This window comes from Schistocerca cancellata, chromosome 12 (assembly GCF_023864275.1).
Source record: "Schistocerca cancellata isolate TAMUIC-IGC-003103 chromosome 12, iqSchCanc2.1, whole genome shotgun sequence".
NCBI lineage: Eukaryota > Metazoa > Arthropoda > Insecta > Orthoptera > Acrididae > Schistocerca > Schistocerca cancellata.
In genome coordinates this window covers 162,457,719-162,477,004 of record NC_064637.1, presented here as the reverse complement: position 1 = coordinate 162,477,004, position 19,286 = coordinate 162,457,719, and the positions used below count along the sequence as shown (strand labels likewise).

The 19,286-nt window shown below is 41.7% G+C and overlaps 1 protein-coding gene across 1 annotated transcript in view; it reads right to left on the bottom strand.

Annotated features, from left to right (window-relative positions):
• The window catches only part of LOC126109551 (histone-lysine N-methyltransferase 2C-like), a 417,507-nt gene that overhangs the window by 118,658 nt on the left and 279,563 nt on the right, over positions 1-19,286 (bottom strand). The window contains exons 53-57 of the mRNA XM_049914567.1: positions 18,382-18,574; positions 17,802-18,302; positions 12,545-12,843; positions 8,096-8,252; positions 2,271-2,459 (exon numbers count right to left, since the gene is read on the bottom strand). Of these exons, the coding sequence (XP_049770524.1) occupies positions 2,271-2,459; positions 8,096-8,252; positions 12,545-12,843; positions 17,802-18,302; positions 18,382-18,574 (1,339 nt within the window). The remainder of the gene's footprint in view (positions 1-2,270; positions 2,460-8,095; positions 8,253-12,544; positions 12,844-17,801; positions 18,303-18,381; positions 18,575-19,286) is intronic.

Sequence of the window (19,286 nt, the reverse complement as noted above, 5' to 3'; positions counted from 1 at the left end):
AGATCGGGACGGCACGAGCAACGTGTCGTCGCAGGTTATCTTCTCGAAAGGTACCGTCACAGAGACCTCGATGGTACAGCACAGTACTTGTTAAAAATTTAACGGCCACCACAAAAATTACTGGCTACGCGAAATGAAGGTGAATGTGTCGTGTAGCCAGCAGCAGCCGGTGCCATCACACTGGGTACTCCTACTGCCACGTACCGGCCCACTTCCCTACTCGAGGTACGCGTCACAACTGTACGATCCTCGACGCCCGAGTGATCGAAATGTACATCGCGTCGAGCACTCGTACCGAGGAACCGCACACATCTCGCGCGGCATAAAATACGGCTCTCCTGAAATCGTCAATTCGATACTCGCACGCTGTGCCTTTTTTATGTCTGTCACACACCGTCTTCACTAGGTTGCAATTTTGTATGCAGTCTTCACTGTGTTACAAGTTTAATTGCCAGCTGTGTGCTAGTACAATATACATCACTCACACATTTCCTACAGAGAATGAGATCAAAATTATATAAAACACAATATCCTCACTATCACTTCAACCGTACAAGATGCAAAGTTACAGAACAGTTCAACTTTGCTTCCCCCCTCCCCCTTTCATAACACGGATATATGTTTGAGGTGAATTTTTTGACTGGAACTGTGTCCCGATTTCTGTAGTATCACACTGGGTTTAAGGAGAACATTCCCATGCGTTTCTGTCATCGTTCGTAATGGAACACTTTTTGTGGGAACGAGTATGTTCAGCTGTGTACATTTTCCATTAAAAAGAATGTAAATATTTCTCTCGTTTTTAACATGTTTACACTGAACCAATCCTACTAACCGAGACAATACTTGCGCAAATAAGAAACTCGGATTGTTGAACATTTACAAGTGAGAATTAATGACATTTTTCCTTAAGCACTCCGGCACCTCAATTTGAATTGCTCGAATGTGTGAAGACGTCAGTCCCCCAGTATTTTATGAACAAACAGTATTAATTGTGTTGTTGTTGTGGTCTGCCAGCTGTCTCGTGCAATTTATCTCGACACAACTACTGCCCTCTAGACCTACTGTAATTCCTTAATGCCTCCGGGTGTGCCATTATCAACTGATATCTTTATTTTAGTCGAATTGTAACAAAAAGCTCTTCCCTTCCCAATTCAACATAATACCTCTAAATCAGTAACTCAATCTACCCACCCAATCTTCAGCATTCTTTGGTAAAACAGTATTTCTAAAGCTTCTATTCTCCTCTTCTCAGTACTTTTTATTGTCCACCTTTTACTTCTATATGATAAAAACTTTCAAAAAATTGTGCCAAAACATTTAAACTTATATACCAATCTGCATTTGCTGCCCAAATAGCAAAACTGATCTGCTACTTTTAGCGTTCCACTTCCTGATCTAATTCCCACAGCATCACCTTATTTAACTCTCTCAGCATCACCTTATTTAACTACAATCCATCACGCTTGTTTTACTTTTGTTGTCGATCATCTTATATCTTCTTTTCAAGATATCATCCATGCTCTGCTGCCTCTGACAGAATTACAATGTTATCAGCAAACCTCTAAGTTTTTACTTCTTCTCCCTGAACTTCAACAGCCATTCCAAATTTATCCTTCTTTCCTTCACTGCTTGTGTAATATACAGATTGAACAATATGGGGAACAGCCTATAACTCTTTCTCACTCCCTTCTCAACCATTGCTACCTCTTCACATCCTTTGAGTCTTACAACTGTAGTCCGGTTCCTGTAAAGGTTGTAGATAATCTTTTGCTCTCCGTACTTTATTCAGAATTTCAACTGACACAGATGTAGGTCTGCATTTGTTTAACTTGCCCTGCACGTTCCTATATTTCTTCAGAAACCAAACTCATAATCGACGAGGTCGGCAAGCTCTTAAGCTCCAAGACTGGTCTCTACAAACAAACTTTTCCATTCTTCTGTAAATGATACATGTCAGTATTTTATGACTGTGACTTATTTAGCTGAGGGTTCAGTGATAACCACATACGTATTAGCTACAAGAGATTCCCTCTTTCAGTACCGTGTCAAATTGTTCTTGCATATCCTATCTCCGATTTCACCTTCATCTACCTCCTCTTCCCTTTGCAGAATGTCTTTAAATAGTATTAACTAGTAACAAAAGCTGTGGTTTTGAGAACTGTTCATTATTTTCTCATCGACACGATAAACCGAAACTCTACTAAGGAATACGACTACACACATTCTCGAACTGCCATGCCCTGACATGCAGTGCGACACGCTCGCCTTACCCCCGGGTGGTACTTGCAGCTGGGTGGCGGTTGTCCAGAGTGGGGCTCCGCCTTCGGCTGGTAGAGGAGCTGCTGCTGCGGCTGCGGTGGCGGCTGGTGGTGGGGGTGTTGGTGGGGAATGTGCGGCACCTGCGACACCAGCCGGTCCACATCCGCCGGCTCCGTCTTCACCGTCACTGCGGGCGGGTACTGCCGAACACAGAGAGGGCGGTCTTGCATACGAACGCTCGGACTACTGTTACAGTTTGATGAGCGACTGTGTTCTACGACAGACACCGTCGCTAGTGTGAGTCGGAGTTACCGTCGTGTTTCTCTACCTATTAGACAATCGACTATATAACTAAAAATGTACATGTTTGTACAAAATCTTAAATCTCTGACAGTTCTTCACTGATTGCTTGGAATTTTTGACACAATGCTGCATTCAAATACGCACATATTTTTATATACCTACCAGAGCGCCACCTTAGAACATCTAAATATATGGGATACATAAACAGGAAACATTGTTACCAAAGCCATCCATATGGGCTTAGGCTATATATTTTTAATCAATAATGTACAGGTTTTCTGTTAACCATATGCCAGAAAGAAAATGTTGTGTTGTGCTCCGCGGTGAAAATGTGCAGTTTTCTTTTCTTCCTCGCCGTAGGTTTTAACTATGGCAGCAGGGCGCTTAAATCATGAGAAAAATTGTTTCACCCGTACATATTCTTTTGCATTACATTCACACAAAAACTGACTACATTACAATGTGCTGTTTTGTTTCTTCATTGTACTCTATTTTCATAGAAAACAGAAATGTATTTATGGTTTATGAGCTTAGATTAAAATACTGTGAAGGATTCTGAATTTGCGATAACAATAAACAAAGTTCAAGATCGGAGAGAAAGTTGGAGTAGATGGACAGAGGCAGAAAATGGGGCAGGACGAAATGAAGAGGGGCACTTTGGGAGAGGGGGGAAATCAGAAAGTATATCGAATTCCCATGCATATTTAGCAACTGTGAAGGAACGCTGGGTTCACCGGTTCTGGAATAAAAATCATACTCTTTCCTTCATGGGGGACCACAGTCATATAGAACTTTCTGAAAGAAATTTCTGTCATTTGGTCGTTAACTGTTCATTTATTTTACATTATTATGATTTCAGCTTGTGAACCATTCTCCAGTGCAAGTTGAAACATTAAAATATATGTGACCTGTCTGTCACATGTCGTCGTCGCAAAAACATATTTCTGGTCTTATAAACCAGTCATCATATCACGTATAGAAGATACATAGTATGGCTGACAATGTGCACAGTGAAAAAGCATTAACACAGTATGACATAATTAACAGTCAGTATATTTCTGCGACCTGTATTTGTCACATTTATTCATAAAGTGACATTAACATATAAGATACATCGATATGTTAACATCAGTTGACAAATAGACATGACAAATTGAGACTGTAGGAATATACTGAGAGTTAAATATATCATACTGTGGATTAATGGTTTTTCACTGCGTACAATGTCAGCCATAATATGTATATTCAATACACATGGTGTCCCATTTATTTTGACCACACTAAATAACTGTTTGTCCAGATGCGAATTAACAAAATGTTTCAAGCAAATGTTCTTTAGCCGTCAGGGGGACATCAATCAGCATGATTACCTTCGTTGTAGCTTTGCTTCTTACAAAGATATGAACAGCGGTATGACTTTTTAAAATAGCACCCTGTATCTTTTATTCGCTAATTCCTTTCCGCTCCTAAGGATCTATTCAGAAATTTATCAGTGTACCATTCACTGAAACACAACGTTATTAATTACATAACAGAACATTGACGTTGTCGCTCCAAGCACTTCGTGCAGGTACTCGGGGTAATAGAACACATCCACGTGCTGACATTGACATAGCACAAATATAAACATAAGTAGAATGCACACCCGTTATTCCGTCAACCATCGTCAGTTGAAGAGTAGTTTAGTCCTTTTAAATACTGTTGTGTAGAGTAGGAATACAGTAAAGGCTAAAGGCTGTCCTTCCTACAAACTGTATCAACATAAAGCTTCTTTTATTGTTATTGTTGAAGGTAGGCGAAATGCTACGCAGGCGGCAGAACTGTACAGAGAGCGATATCCCGACAAGAAACCACCTTCCTGACTGATGTTTTCTCGTCTTGTGATGTTTCGGGAAACGGGAAGTTTCGACTCACGACAACGCGATCATCCTAGCAGTCCCACAGGTGAAGCTGCCGAAGTTACTGTTCCTACTTCTGTTGCTATGAATCCACACGTAAGCACACGACAGCTTGAACACGAGTTTGGCATTCCTAAAACCAGTGTACATTGGATTGTTACACGTCACCAGTTCCATCCTTACCATGTACACCTACTTTGAGAATTGCACGGGAATGATTTCCAGAATCATGTACAGTTCTGTCAGTGGGCACAGCAGCAAATCCTCACCAACCCGAATTTCTTCTCCAATCTTCTATTTACCAATGAATGTTCCTTCTCAATCAAAGGACAGGTAAATACAAGAAACATGCATTACTGGTCCAGCGACAACCCACGATGGCTTAGACAGGTGAAACATCAGTGTCATTCGAGAGTTAATGTCTCGTGAAGGATGTTTGGAACTACAATTATTGGCCCTTATTTCATCAACGGAAGTCTAAATCGTACAGCGTATGCCAAGTTCCTAAGATGAGTTCTTCCTCTTCTTCTGGTGAAGTGCCGCTAAGAAGCAGAATGCTTATCTGGTATCAACACGATGCATGTCCAGCACATAATGCCATGTGTGCGCCTCATGTTCTGAACCGAAGGTATCCTGCCAGATGGATTGGTCAAGGAGGAACAGTTACTTGGCCTGCTAGGTCTCCTGATTTACACCCTCTGGACTTTTTTCTTTGGGGATGCATTAAAGACGTCTATCGCGATATTCCAACAACTTCAGAGGACACGCAGGACCACATCGTGCTTGCTTATAATTCTCTTCAGCAGCCATCACTGGAAGCAGTAAATAATTCTTTCATTCAACAAGTGCAACAGTACATCGGTGTCCAGGGTCAACACTTTGAGAACCTTTGAATGTTCTACTCTTTGGCAATGGCACAGGAGAGTCAAAGTTAATTTTGTGTTATGTTTTTACTTGGTTTTCATTTGTTTTCTGAGAACTCCAGCAAGTGGACAAGTATGTGATCTTAGGCTCAAAGTCAATGTTGTTTTATGTAATTAATAAGGTTGTGTTTCAGTGACTGGTACACTGCGGTACATTTTTGAATAGACCTTTTGAGAGGAAATGAATTACCAAATAAAAAATACAAGGTACCATTTAAAAAAGTCATACCGCTGTTCATATCTTTGTAAAAAGCAAAGCTACAACGAAGGCAGTCGTGCTGATTGACGTCCCCCTGATGGCTAAAGAACATTTGCTTGAAACAATTTGCATCTTGACAAACAATTATTTAGTTTCCCCCTATATTGCACTTCAAATTTCCCTGAATAATTTGTCACACTGTCTTGTCGACTGGAGGGGCGGGTAGTAAACCTAAATACACCCCCCCCCCCCCCCTCCCGAAACATTTATCCCTCTAATTTCCCCCAGGCAGCTTAATTCCCCTAAATTTACGAGGAAATCCCCCAACTTGGCAACATTTCCTTGTAGAAAGAACAACGCTAGTCACTTTGCTAGGAACAACTGTCGACTACTCCTTGTCCACAGTAATTTTACGATTGCACTGATGCTACCAGAAGTGGAGGAAATTGGCACCGGTTGAAAGATATTCATTTGTCTCCGAAAGCTGCCAACGATAAGTTCCTTACTTCCTCGTAGATACGAAGCGCAAGCTACGCCTACTGCCACTCCCGACAGCCACTGCACGAATCTTCCAAGTTAACATAGACGAGTAGCAGCCGTACATTGGCATCCACTGATATATCAAAGGGGCAGGATTTTCAAATAGTAAGGAAAGTACTGAAACTGCTCTGAAAATCGGGAGATCGTTCTTCACGTTCGGAAGATCGGGAGGAAGAAGGAAAAATCGGGAGTCTCCCGCTTAAATCGGGAGAGTTGGCCTGTCTGTCTACTCGTTAAGAAACGTAATCTTATGTTTAAAATTTAACACACTACAACAAGTATTACATTTAGAAACAGTGTGTTTGTCCTTAGCCAGCATAACTTGACAGTATACAGATACACAGAGTATATTCTTACAGCATACGGGAATGAAAGCACTTAGCGATTTCCAACAAACTTTACACACAATTTCAAAAATTTCAAAATTTACAAAATTCTTTTCTCGCTTGCAACAGCCACGAAATGATGAAAAGAAAGAAGTTTATCACTTATTACATTCTCGCCGTTCACACAGTCGAACTTCGACATCAGATATGGTGACATTTATTATTTTTTACTACCGACAATATTTGCCGAAAGTATCTACACACAGCGTGTCCCATGAGAAACGGTCAATATTCAGAGGTATTACAGGAACGATGGTTCAGAGCAAAAAGGTCCGGCAAATATGGGCTCTAAAATGTATACATTAAGAGCTATGAGCACTTGTTCAGTAGAAGAGATGTGTTTCACATCAGCAAAGGTGAGCAAGTCCTCATAGCTCTTAAGGTATGCTTTTTAGAGCCCTTTTTCACTAGATTATTTATTTATTTATTTATATTATTATTATCACTTACATCACAGAAGTTTAATATTAAATGTTAACTCATTTGTAAAGTAATAAGATGTCTGAAGATGTTCTACACAAGGCAGTTCAACTTTTTAAAGAATCGGTGGTTTACTGGTCCTATACATGACGTATCTCAGATTTTCGTAGGTGGCTGAAAGGAAGTTTTAATCCCGTGTCTGCTTAAGATGTGTACAATTTGCTCAATATTCCTTTATATAAGAGGAGGCGTGTCATTTGTCGATATTGTGTTGTATTGTGCCAACAACTTTAACTAAAGGATTCATTCTGCAATGGGCGGAAGTAGGCACCTGATATTTAGAGACGGTACAGAAGTAGGTCCTATACAGTACACAACACTACATGCTTTACATCTGTACAAGACAGTTACCTTTACGGCAGTTGGTCGTTTTACTAACGAGGATAACAGTGGATCCTGTCATAAGATTGGATTTGCATAGAGAATTAATGTGACACGTGCACCGAGAACATTTAATACGACTAATCTCTTGTGAGACAGGTAGTGGTCGTACAACTTTCCACGTCTCAGTGACAGCAAAACTGCTTTATTTGGCAAGTGTAGTAAGCTAAGGGCACCACACACATTACTTTATGGATAAGACAATGGTCTCTGTGATCACTTAGAATATTTTAATTAAATTAATTGATTAATTAATTTTGATCCATAAGGTATGTAAGGAGTTATTCAAATGAAGTATCACAACATACAGCGAACAGCACAGAACCGGACAAACACTGACATAAAAGTAAAATACACAAACACAGAGTTAGGTTTACACACAACTTATCGTGTCCCGCAGGATGGCTCAGCAGCGTGATCAGTACTACTTTTAGCAATTAACATTTCAGTAGCAGTGGCTTTCCTTTACAAGAGTGTAGATGCTAGCTATCATAGTATTTCCTTGAAAACTGCTGGGGAACTGAATTTTCTGTCTCCTGAATAAATAATCTCCTTTCAATCCCTAGACATATTAATAACTGTTTCCCCCCGCCCCCCTCCTCCCATTATATTCCTATCAACTAGCAACCAACTGTTTACAAGCAAATAAAGGAAATACTTTTCTTTTTCAAAGGATCACACAGCAAATTTAAGAAACAAAATACATCTGAAGGCCACACAGTATACCTGCTTTGGCGAATCCTCTTGCTTGATCGAAGGTTTTGCATAGCTGTGCACGAAAGTGGTCGCCGACTGTTGGTACGACAGCGGGGGTGGCGACGAGTCTTGCAGGTGGTATCGAGGTGACGGTGTCGTCGGCGTCCTTGCGACCGGTGGTGATCTGCTTTGAGTATAAGATAATAAACAGTACATAAATCTCATAAAGCGGAAATTTTTATGAGGAACTCTGTCCATGACAGTTTTTTAGGATGAGAATGAAAAACTAGCACAAATCGTGAGAACATTCATAAGAATATTTATCATCACTCAAAATTTCAGAAATATATGAGTTACTAGTTAAGGAGAAGTATAATTCTGGGTCACACTACGGCATCTATACTGTAATAGGGGTAGGGGGCAGAACTCAGTTATCGACAATCTTCACTCGATAATGCTGCTTTAGTTATCTAATTAACTAAATCAAATTTCTGATTCTTTCATGTTCTACATTTTTCTGACCTTTATCAAATTCATGGGCAGTACTTAAAAGCTCTGTTTGATTAGTATATTGTCACCCACTATCTACATATATTCGAAATACAGATCATATTTTCTTTCTACTGCTCGTTTTCCTCTACATTCTGATATACTTCACCACTGCCTCCTACAAGCCTACACTTCGGGGTTCTCAGTCGAACTAGAAGTTTCTTCACAATCCTCTCCAATACTTCAAATTTATCGAGATATACAAAAGCCTACGAGACACAGTGAAAGCGTGACACAGTGTTACAAATGTGAGGTGACCCAGAAATCTGGCCACAAACTTGCCCTTCCACTGGCGACATACAAAATGTCAGCACCGTAACGTGTCACAAGGTGCCGAGGAAATGGGAGACTCATCTGCCGTTTGTGGGTCTGTTCGAGTCCATTAAGATGCCACGTTTGCCGTACTGTGCATTGCCCACCACACACGGCGACGTCTCAAAGCTGACAACACGTGGCGTGAAGGCAAGTGCGTGACTGAAGATCACCACGAGTGGGAGCCGGTGCCCCACCTGGGGTAGACGAAGAGAGGCAACACTCCTAGTGCTGTGTCACCCAAATCCATTTGCCATACCATCCCACTTTCCTACGTCTCGTGGTCTCACTCACTTCTGGAACCGTGTAATGATACGAAATATTGGCACTAGCAATTTGACTCCTGCCACTAGTGCAATCACCGGTAATGACAAATTTCTTTAATTGACTATTATGCCATATATTTCATGTTTTCCACAGGGTTTTGATTCTTGTCGTTATCATTTTATTTCGTACGAGGTGAGCGAGTGCTGCGGCTGGAGGGTTTGTCCTCCGCATTGGTACGGCCCGGCCACTGAGGCATCTGCTGCACAGACCAAAGACGCTGAGAGGAAGAGCTTTGTGACACCTCATAAAAACTGTTATTTCTTTTTATCAAAAAATTATTGTTAATTGTTTTCTTAGATCGTAAATCTTATCACAAAAGTAATAAATCTTATTAATTAGTTCCATCAAGCAAAATTTAATATAGATAGGTAAATATATTATACGAGGGTCACTCCAAAAGAAATGCAGACTATTTTTTTAAAAATCCAACTTTTATTTTACATGTTTGAAAGTTTTACAGTGTGTAGATCATCCTTTAGGAACAATATTTTCATTTCTCCACATAATTTCCATCCCTCTCAACTGCCTTATGCCATCTTGGAACAAGCGCCTGTATACCCTCACGGCAAAATTCTGGACCAACCTGTTGGAGCCACTGTTTGTCAGCGTTCACAAGGGAGTCATCATCTTCAAACCTTGTTCCACGAAGAGAGTCTTTCAGTTTCCCAAAGAGATGATAGTCACATGGAGCCAGGTCACGACTGTAAGGCGGGCGTTTCAGTGTTGTCCATCCAAGTTTTGTGATTGCTTCCGTGGTTTTTTGACTGACATGTGGCTGTGCATTGTCGTGCGATAGAAAAACATCCTGCTTTTGCCGATGTGGTCGAACACGACTCAGTCGAGCTTGATGTTTCTTCAGTGTCGTCACATATGCATCAGAATTTATGGTGGTTCCACTTGGCACGATGTCCACAAGAAAAAGTCCTTCGGAATCGAAAAACACCGTAGCCATAAATTTTCTAGCAGAAGGTGTGGTTTTGAATTTTTTTTTCCTCGGGTGAATTTGCATGATGCCACTCCATTGACTGCTTCTTCGACTCTGGTGAAAGCTAATGGAGCCATGTTTCATCACCTGTCACAATTCTTCCAAGAAATTCATCTCCACCATTCTCATACTGTTCCAAAAGTTCGCCGCATACCGTTTTTCTTGTTTCTTTGTGAGCCACTGTCAACATCGTGGCAACCCACCTGGCACAAACCTTTTTTAACACTAACACTTTCAGTATTCTGCAAACACTTCCTTTCCCTATCCCAACATAGCGTGACAATTCGTTCACTGTGATGCGTCTGTCAGCAGTCACCATGCGTCTGTCAGCAGCCACCAATTCGTTAACTCTGTGCACATTGTCTGGAGTGTGTGCAGTACGACGCCTGCCGCTGCGACGACAATCCTCAATATTGCCGTGCCCGCTTTCATCACGTAACCTGCTTGCCCACCGACTAAATGTACTGCGATCGACAGCAGCATCTCCGTACACATTTTTCAACTTCATGTGGATGTTTCCCACTGTCTCGTTTTCACAGCACAGGAATTCTATGACAGCACATTGCTTCTAATGAACATCAAGTGTAGCAGCCATCTTGAAGACATGCTGTGACAGCGCCACTCAGGGAACAGGTTGAACAAAGTTTGAAAACAAGCTGGAAGGATGTATCTACACACTGTAAAACTTTCACACATGCAGAATGAAAACTGTATTTTTACAAAAATAGTGTGCCTTTCTTTTGGAGTGACCCTCGTTTTATTTGTCTACATTATAATGACATAACAACAAAAACAAAATTGTGACTAAATTCTTTACAAGTTAACTGCCTTTTCTCCAACTGAGCCTGCTATTTTAACAAAAATCTTACAAGAGAGAACCAATATAACAGATTGTTATGGGCACATGAGCTCTGTTCCACTTTGCCATGTACGTCTTCCATTTCCATGCTGTCGTACAGCAATTCTATCTGGGCCATGTGGCCTCACCTGCGAGCTATGAGTTCCTCCGATTTCCAGTTTGAGTGGATGTGGACACACAATTTGGTACTGTCCTAAATCTTCTTGCATATTATACGTACCTTTCATTTTGTTATCTTTAATTTCATACCTGATGTCGAAAATATTTTTACAGATCATCTCTCATACACAAGAGAACTATTTGACATTTTATATTTGTAAATTAAATAATAATAATAATAATAATAATAATAATAATAATAATAACGTTAAATGTGTTCTTCTGTCTTCATGAGACTGAACTGCATTTCTACATTTTCTGAATTATAAAAATTACACAAATAACACCCACAAATTCTGTTTGTATTAATAAACAGTTTTCCCCCTACATTTACAATTTTAGTAGTTTTTTTATATTTTTTCCTCCTTTGCGCGTTCACTTTCCTTCAATGACTTCCATCACAGTTTCTGCTCTTTTTCTCATTAAATTATTTATTAGACTGTATCCTGTCGGAACACTTACTTTTTCCAGTCACTTCCTCCCTTCTTCAGCTGAAGTTTTTCAAATCAACATAAGGACCAACAAAGCATAACCTTTGAAGGAACATAAACTTGAAAAGACTGTTGTCACTATAAAAAGCATTCAATTTCGTTAGAGGAAATATAACACCCCCCCCCCCCCCCTCTACCAGCAGTTATGATGCATGAGAAACCTGGCCCAGTTTAACTCACACAGCATTTATTTGTACATCCAGGGTAAAAATACTCATCAGCATGGCTCAGATTAACAGCCGAACTACTGGCAGAAAGCAGCGGTCGGCCACTGCTAACTCTGCAGCAGAAGCTTGGGTGATCGCAGAATTTCCTCTGATTACTCCTTGGGCCACAATTCTGTGCAAAAATTAATACTGTTGTATGAAAGTTTTTTTAATATACTGATGTCACATACAGTTCAGAGTTGAGGTCTTGTACAAATGAAATAAAATGAGTAATACATGAGGGTCCAATTTCATTATCAAATATTCTATTTTCAGGCAACTTCTCCAGAAAATAATTCAGGGCCACTGTGACACTGGGGTACACTTCTCGTGACTATTTCACAACATTAAGCAAAATTGGACCTACGTCTCTTCATCTCTCATGTACGGTTTCGTACTTATTTTATTTTGTATATCAGAATGACATAACATTCTTACCCAAATCAGAGAGTAGAAGCAACCAATAAACACAATTCTGAATGAGAAGAGCCTCAAATAGTGGGAGACCTGACATGAAGTGTAACATTTGACCATCGGTACCGGTGCGTTCGCAGAAAATGGCAACGGTCATACATTTCTGCGGCTACCTACCTGACGACACCTCCATACGTGTTGACAGAGACGTACTGGTGCACTGCAGAGCCGGGAGACTGCTCGGCAGAGCGTGGCTGTTGATGGACCGGTGACGACACGGCCGGCAGCTGCTGCAGAGGCGATGGCGTCGACACGCTGCGCGAAGTCACAGGGGCAGCACCGGCCCGCTGCAGCAGCTGCTGCTGCTGCTGTTGTTGTTGTTGTTGCTGCTGCTGCTGTTGTTGTTGTTGTTGCAGTGGTCTGTACGTGGGCGGTGGAACAACGTGGTGGTGCATCTGAGGGCTTGAAGTCGGGACCTGCAGATATGTATGATGAAGTTTGTACTGTCTTTGTGTCAAACTGTTTCGAGATAAGTGACTACGTCATACACAAAATCTGCAAGGTGCTTACTCGGCACTGTGAGAATTACTTTAGAAATAAAATTTTCTGCAAATAACATAGTACTCATCTTTTGTTTCCAAAATACAAAACTCTATCACCTGTTTATATATCCCTGGACCGTTGTGGAGTTTCCAGCTCATACATCAGTACTAGTAAATCCAGGTACTCCCCCCCCCCCCCCCCCCCCTTTAAAAATTTGCTAGTGAGACTGGGTTAGATTTCACCATCCAGTGCCAGCAACTATCATCTACCGGCAAGCTAATTACATACAATTTGCTACACATTTTGTTGAACACAATGACTGTGAGGATCATAATTTGTAAAATTGGATAGGCCTACATGCCATAAGCAACAAATATAGGTGTCAGATGCAGAGTTCACCCCAGTTAATAGTGCAGACCTCACTGTTACGAGGTCGCAGTGAGCAATTTACATTCGATGCGCTCGACGAGTTTGGTCATTTGTTCGGAAGGGGATGCTGACAAGTGTTTTCACCTTTCGGCCAGTCAGCAATGAGAGAATCGAGGTACATGCCCTGCGGTCTTTCTCGAACGATTTTACAGAAACTATTAGGAAAAAAAATTCATTTTTGCTTTACTTATAGCTTTATTCTCATGTGTTACGTTCATGATGACGTGTACACCATTTCGTTAACTGTCACAGTTACACAGAAGTAAGACACTGTGCAAAATTCAGAAAAGTTTGAAATGAAAAACAGAGGTCGCTACGATTTTGCGTTTGCTGTGTATTACATAATATGTTGTTGCTTATGAAACTTAACTAACAAATTAAAGTATTTTTAGACTTGGGTAGAGATATCTATCTGTCATCAATCTGGAGAAAATTGATCTGACACAGCACGCTCATTTGCGATCGTGTCACGCCAGCAATAAAGCCACAACAATCCACAACATTCCCAATATTTCATAAAGTTTCAGATATCAAAATGAGATTTTGGCAAATGATAGCACACAAAGAGGAGAGTATTTTGCCATATCGTCACTACGTAAAACTTCAGTATCTACCATGTTATTCCACTAACTACCGACTTTTTTTGACGAAAGAGTGTAATTTTTACGGGCCATCGTTGGCTGGTGAAATGACAAATGCCATGGGTTTGGAACAACATAAGTGAAGACATTACCCCTCCCCCCCTTTCTTAGTGAATATGTACTTTTTCATAAGCTGTTGACCTTACTTGTCCTCACTTAATAAGCCACTACTTCAGAATTCTCTGGCAACTGTGTCAGCACGACACGTTAGTGAGATGAGACTGTATAAACTCTGCTGTGTTTTGGCAAAAGAAACAAATTTTCACATGGCAACAAGAGAAATGTGTAGGTTTTACTCAAAATTCATCACTCATGACACTTCTGTGTATGTTACAAATGGTTAACATGACAGGTAAAAATAAGACATCGCATTTTCAGCGGATTTACTAACCAAAGCAGATGTGACAGTAGACCTGTTTGAATGGCACCACTCAATATTTACAACACATGTGAGCGTGGGCTTCACTTTCCCTCCAGCGACCGCTCTCCCCACGTGTGCCCTCCCGTCCGCACATCTACGGGTACTATACGGTTGGTAAAGTTTCTGAGAAATTTCTGCCTCACAGCTGGTCATTTTTAAACGTATGACACTTCAACTGGGAACCTGTCAGTCATCCTCAGGTGAGCTGTCGAAGACTGTCAGAGATGTCAGCGTTCCAAAATAAATTTGTGCACTCCGAGTATTCCACACACGCTCCGAGACCATGACGACCGACAGACCGCACTACCCGGCAGGCAGCGTCACCGACGGCGGAACTGCGGAACTCACCTGTTCTCGGGTTTGCTGCTCACAGCTGCAATCGGTGTACTCCGAAGTCTTCGATTAGAGCAAATTGTGGAGATAATAGGATTCCACACATTATCCACCTAGAAAAGACTGTTACCGTATTTACTCGAATCTAAGCCGCACCTGAAAAATGAGACTCTAAATAAAGGAAAAAATAATTCCCGAATCTAAGCCGCACCTGAAATTTGAGACTCGAAATTCAAGGGGAGAAAAAAGTTTTAGGGCGCATCTCCAAATCGAAACAAAGTTGGTCTATTGTAATATGAGACACAATTTAGGTCGAATGAATTACGATGCAGCTACAGTAGTTTGGTTTGAGTCGTAAGCTTAGCAGTTAAGCTTTACCTGGTAGCCATTGCTATGCGTCAGGCACTCCGTCCGTATTTATACGGGTACTCTCCTTTTTCACGTGCTTTTTGAATCGAATGCTTATTTTGCTTTGATCTGATAAGTGCAGTTTTCTTTGTTATAGGTGTTTACGTCACTGTAAGCTGAAAATGCATTACTGTACTGTGTCATGCATTGTTTGTCGCATTCTGATAGTGCGTGTCTACAGCCTGTCACCGTTCACGGCATTGCTTGCTTTGTGCGCTCCGCGCTACCGCCACTTTCAATTAAAAAAGAGGAATCGTCTCATTAGCGAAACAATGGCAAGAGACTCCTATTTGTTGTTATTTACACTGCTGCTTTCTTTGATAATGATCAACAAGAACCAAATAATAGACTGCGTATGATAGAACATGTTCTGAACGAGACTTGGGCGAAAATTTTTCTCCGTTTGAAAATCTTTGCGGCCGCTTCTTTAGTACATCAAATTCTGCACAGAAATTAGAGTCATCTTAGATTTAAAAATCTAGTCAGTTGCCGTGCTTCATTTCTGACTGTATCACTATTAGGCATAAGAATAATACAAATATAAACATGAAATGATACGTATATTCTTCCGCGTTTGCTGTTGTCTCACTCTAGTTTCGTAGTTTATTAGGCAGACAGGATTTAAATGAGATAGCAGCAAACACAAACAAATACATGGCAAAATGTTTATATTCGTATTATTCTTATGGTGAAGAGAATACTGCATGTGATTCACATTTCATCAGGTTCCTATTAGCAGCCATCTCTTCTCACAGGTAGGAGAAAATTCAGAACATAGAGTTGGCCATATTGGCAAACATTCCAGTCTTGCCAGTGGGATTTTCGTATTACATTGAAATTCTGCCACATTGGAAGATGAACAATACGGAATTTGTAATTACTTCATTGGATAATGTATGAAAATGCAGTGGTCGAAACTCGGGGCGGAGAAAAAAAGCTCATCTTCCACCTTTTTTTTTTTTTTTTTTAATTTGTTTACTGACGCAGAGGTTTTGGCGCCAGTATTTATCTTTGTGCCTACAAAGCATGCCTGTGTAGTGCTACATATATTCGACGGCAGAAGTTAGTTGTGGCGGCACCTACCAACATTTTTCAGAACTTCCGCTTGCTTTGCACTCGATTCTAAGCCGCAGGCGGTTTTTTGGATTACAAAAACTGGAAAAAAAGTGCGGCTTAAGATTCAAGTAAATACGGTAATCAGATTTTGCACCACACGTACTTCTATTGTCTCACATCCGGTAATAGTAGAGTCACTGGATGGCAAAAGGCGAGTGCAGCATTGACGTTCTACATCTACATTATACTCCGCAAGCCACCTAACTGTGTGTGGTGGACGGTACTTCTGGTGCCGATAAGTCGTCCCCCTTCCCTGTTCCACTTGCAAATGGCACGTGGAAAGAATGATTGCCGGTAAGCATCTTTGTTACCGGCAACTACTCAAATTTTCTCATCGTGGTCATTTCGGAAGACACGTGTAGGAGGAAGTAATACGTTGTCTGACTCTTCCCGGAAAAGCTCTCTTAAAATTTCATTATCAAAATTCCATGTGATACACAATGCCTCTCTCTCTCGCTATGCCTGCCACTGGAGTTTGTTAAGTATCTCTGTAACGGTCTTGCGACAACTAAAATGATCTCGTGACAGAATGTGTCAGCTCTTCATTGGATCTCTCTCTCTCTATCTCTTCTATCAGTCCTCGTAACCATCTCATATAGATGAACGATACAAAAGAATCAGTTGAAAAAGTTCTTTCTACGGCTCTTCCTTTGTGGACGAGTTACATTTCCTCGAGGACATTATATGTACACGTATAGTACATCACAACACTGCTATGTTTAAAGACTATTTATAAAGACATTATTTTCAGTTGTTATATGCTGAATTCAGGCCACGGCCATTATCGAGCTATCTGCAAACGTACGGAGCTGTTACTGCATACATTTATGTCTATCTGTAGCAGATGGCAAAATTAATGGAAAGTGTTAACTTCAAGAAACTGTATACCAAATACAGCCTACGTATCAATCGAGATCAGAATATGTACAGAGGTGTATTAGTTCCAAATAGACAGACTGAGTGCCTGCTAAGGTCTATAAAGTCACAACATCGAGTGCCTAAACACGGGGTCACAGTCACAGGATCTCTAGTATTATTTAATTTCACTATTTATTTTTGCTCTGTCGCTCACGTATTTTCATTCTGCGTTAGCTTTTCTCCTTTCAAAATTACTCGATTTTCATTATCAGGATAAACTGTTTGGTGTTTCTGTTTGCTCTCTTTCCAGTTTTCCTAGAAATGTAGTGGCAGATCTTTGTTGTGCACTGTACATCACCGATTATGTAGAATCATGTTTCTTTCTCAAAATAATTCTAGAAGTACAAAAATTCACTACAGTCAGACCAGTGTACAGAACATTCGTGCAAATGTGGTTACAAAATAAATCACGCAATGCCACTGCAAAAGGCAATGGCAGCCTAATTGTGTGACTGAGGTACGGAGCACAAGTTTCTAGGTATGTCAGAAATAAGAGAATGAAAAAATGCAGAGGTAGACTCTTTAGCAGTAACTATACTGTTTCTTCCTTTACAAATACAACTGCCCTCGATTCATTATTACAAAAACAAAAGGATAAATTAAATGATGACGAAATACGAATTACCTGCTGCTGCCCAATGAGGCGGCTCTCCAGCACGGAACGGACGACACCGGGCTCGGAGTCGAGGGAGCGCGACCGCTCTGCAGCTGCAGCTGCGGCGGCGCGCAGTTGCTCTCCCAGGACCGACGCTCTCATCGCCTGCTCCGAGTCTCGCCGTTCGACGTTTGCCGGTCCCGTCGCGAGCGTATCCGCCCGCGCGGTCTCGTAGGGCGGGCCGGGCCCGGGCGCGAGTCGTCTGTCGAGAGAAACGACGCCGACCGTGTGGCTACTCGTGGGAACTGCCGACCGGAAACGGTCGTCGACGGGCCGACTTCTGTGCGAAACCGGTCCCGGAGAGACGGGAACCGAAACGTTTTCTTCAGACCGCGGGATCGGTGCCGACAGATTCTCGTCCTGAAGGTGAGCGCGCGATTTCTCGGCTACGGCGAATACGGTCGGTCTCGTTTCGGAATGCTGTTGGGTCGAACTCTGTGATTTTGCTTCTATAACTATGGAATGTATGACCTGAAACAAATGAAAACTATATTAATACTGCACAGCTACCACCACTGTCACTGTCACAAGATTTCGCAGTGGGACTGACCTTGAACGAGTTCTCTACGTCCGCCAGCTGCCTCGCCGCCGGGCCTTCGAGGACACTCGGTCTCGGCTCCGCCCTGTTCCTCTCGTCGGCATTCGGAACACCCGACTGCTCGGATGCCGACATCCGAGGTGTGCTGGCTATGACGCTTACACCTGTAGCCCGCGATGTCGGAGTTAACCCGTACGGGGGGAGCCTGTAAGTTGGGAGCAGAAAAAATGGCCGTTACACGTGTGTCGTCTAAGTGTTCCCCTACCTGTGTAACGGTCTCCCATTCGTGGCAGAACTTTCTACAGTCCAAATAAAATTACTTGTCAGTTGACGTTCTCATTCACTGCTACAGGTTTGCCACATCAGTTGCAGGCTACCGCTCAGTTATAGGTGGCAGACAAACGCAGCGGCTCGCAACACAAATGCCGTTAATGTTTAATGCAGTTCGATGTCAGAAGTGGCAGTTACGAGGTATGACTGAAATGCTAGATGCCCTGTCGACAGCCGATTTTAAGTGACCGGTGACGGAACTGCAAACTTGTAGCTCTGAATTTGAACTTGTGTCCTAACATAAGCATTATCCTGTGATGTGCAATGTTGTTGTTGTTGTTGTGGTCTTCAGTCCTGAGACTGGTTTGATGCAGCTCTCCATGCTACTCTATCCTGTGCAAGCTTCTTCATCTCCCAGTATCTACTGCAACCTACATCCTTCTGAATCTGCTTGGTGTATTCATCTCTTGGTCTCCCTCTACGATTTTTACCCTCCACACTGCCCTCCAATGCTAAATTTGTGATCCCTTGATGCCTCAAAACATGTCCTACCAACCGATCCCTTCTTCTAGTCAAGTTGTGCCACAAACTTATCTTCTCCCCAATCCTATTCAATACCTCCTCATTAGTTACGTGATCTACCCACC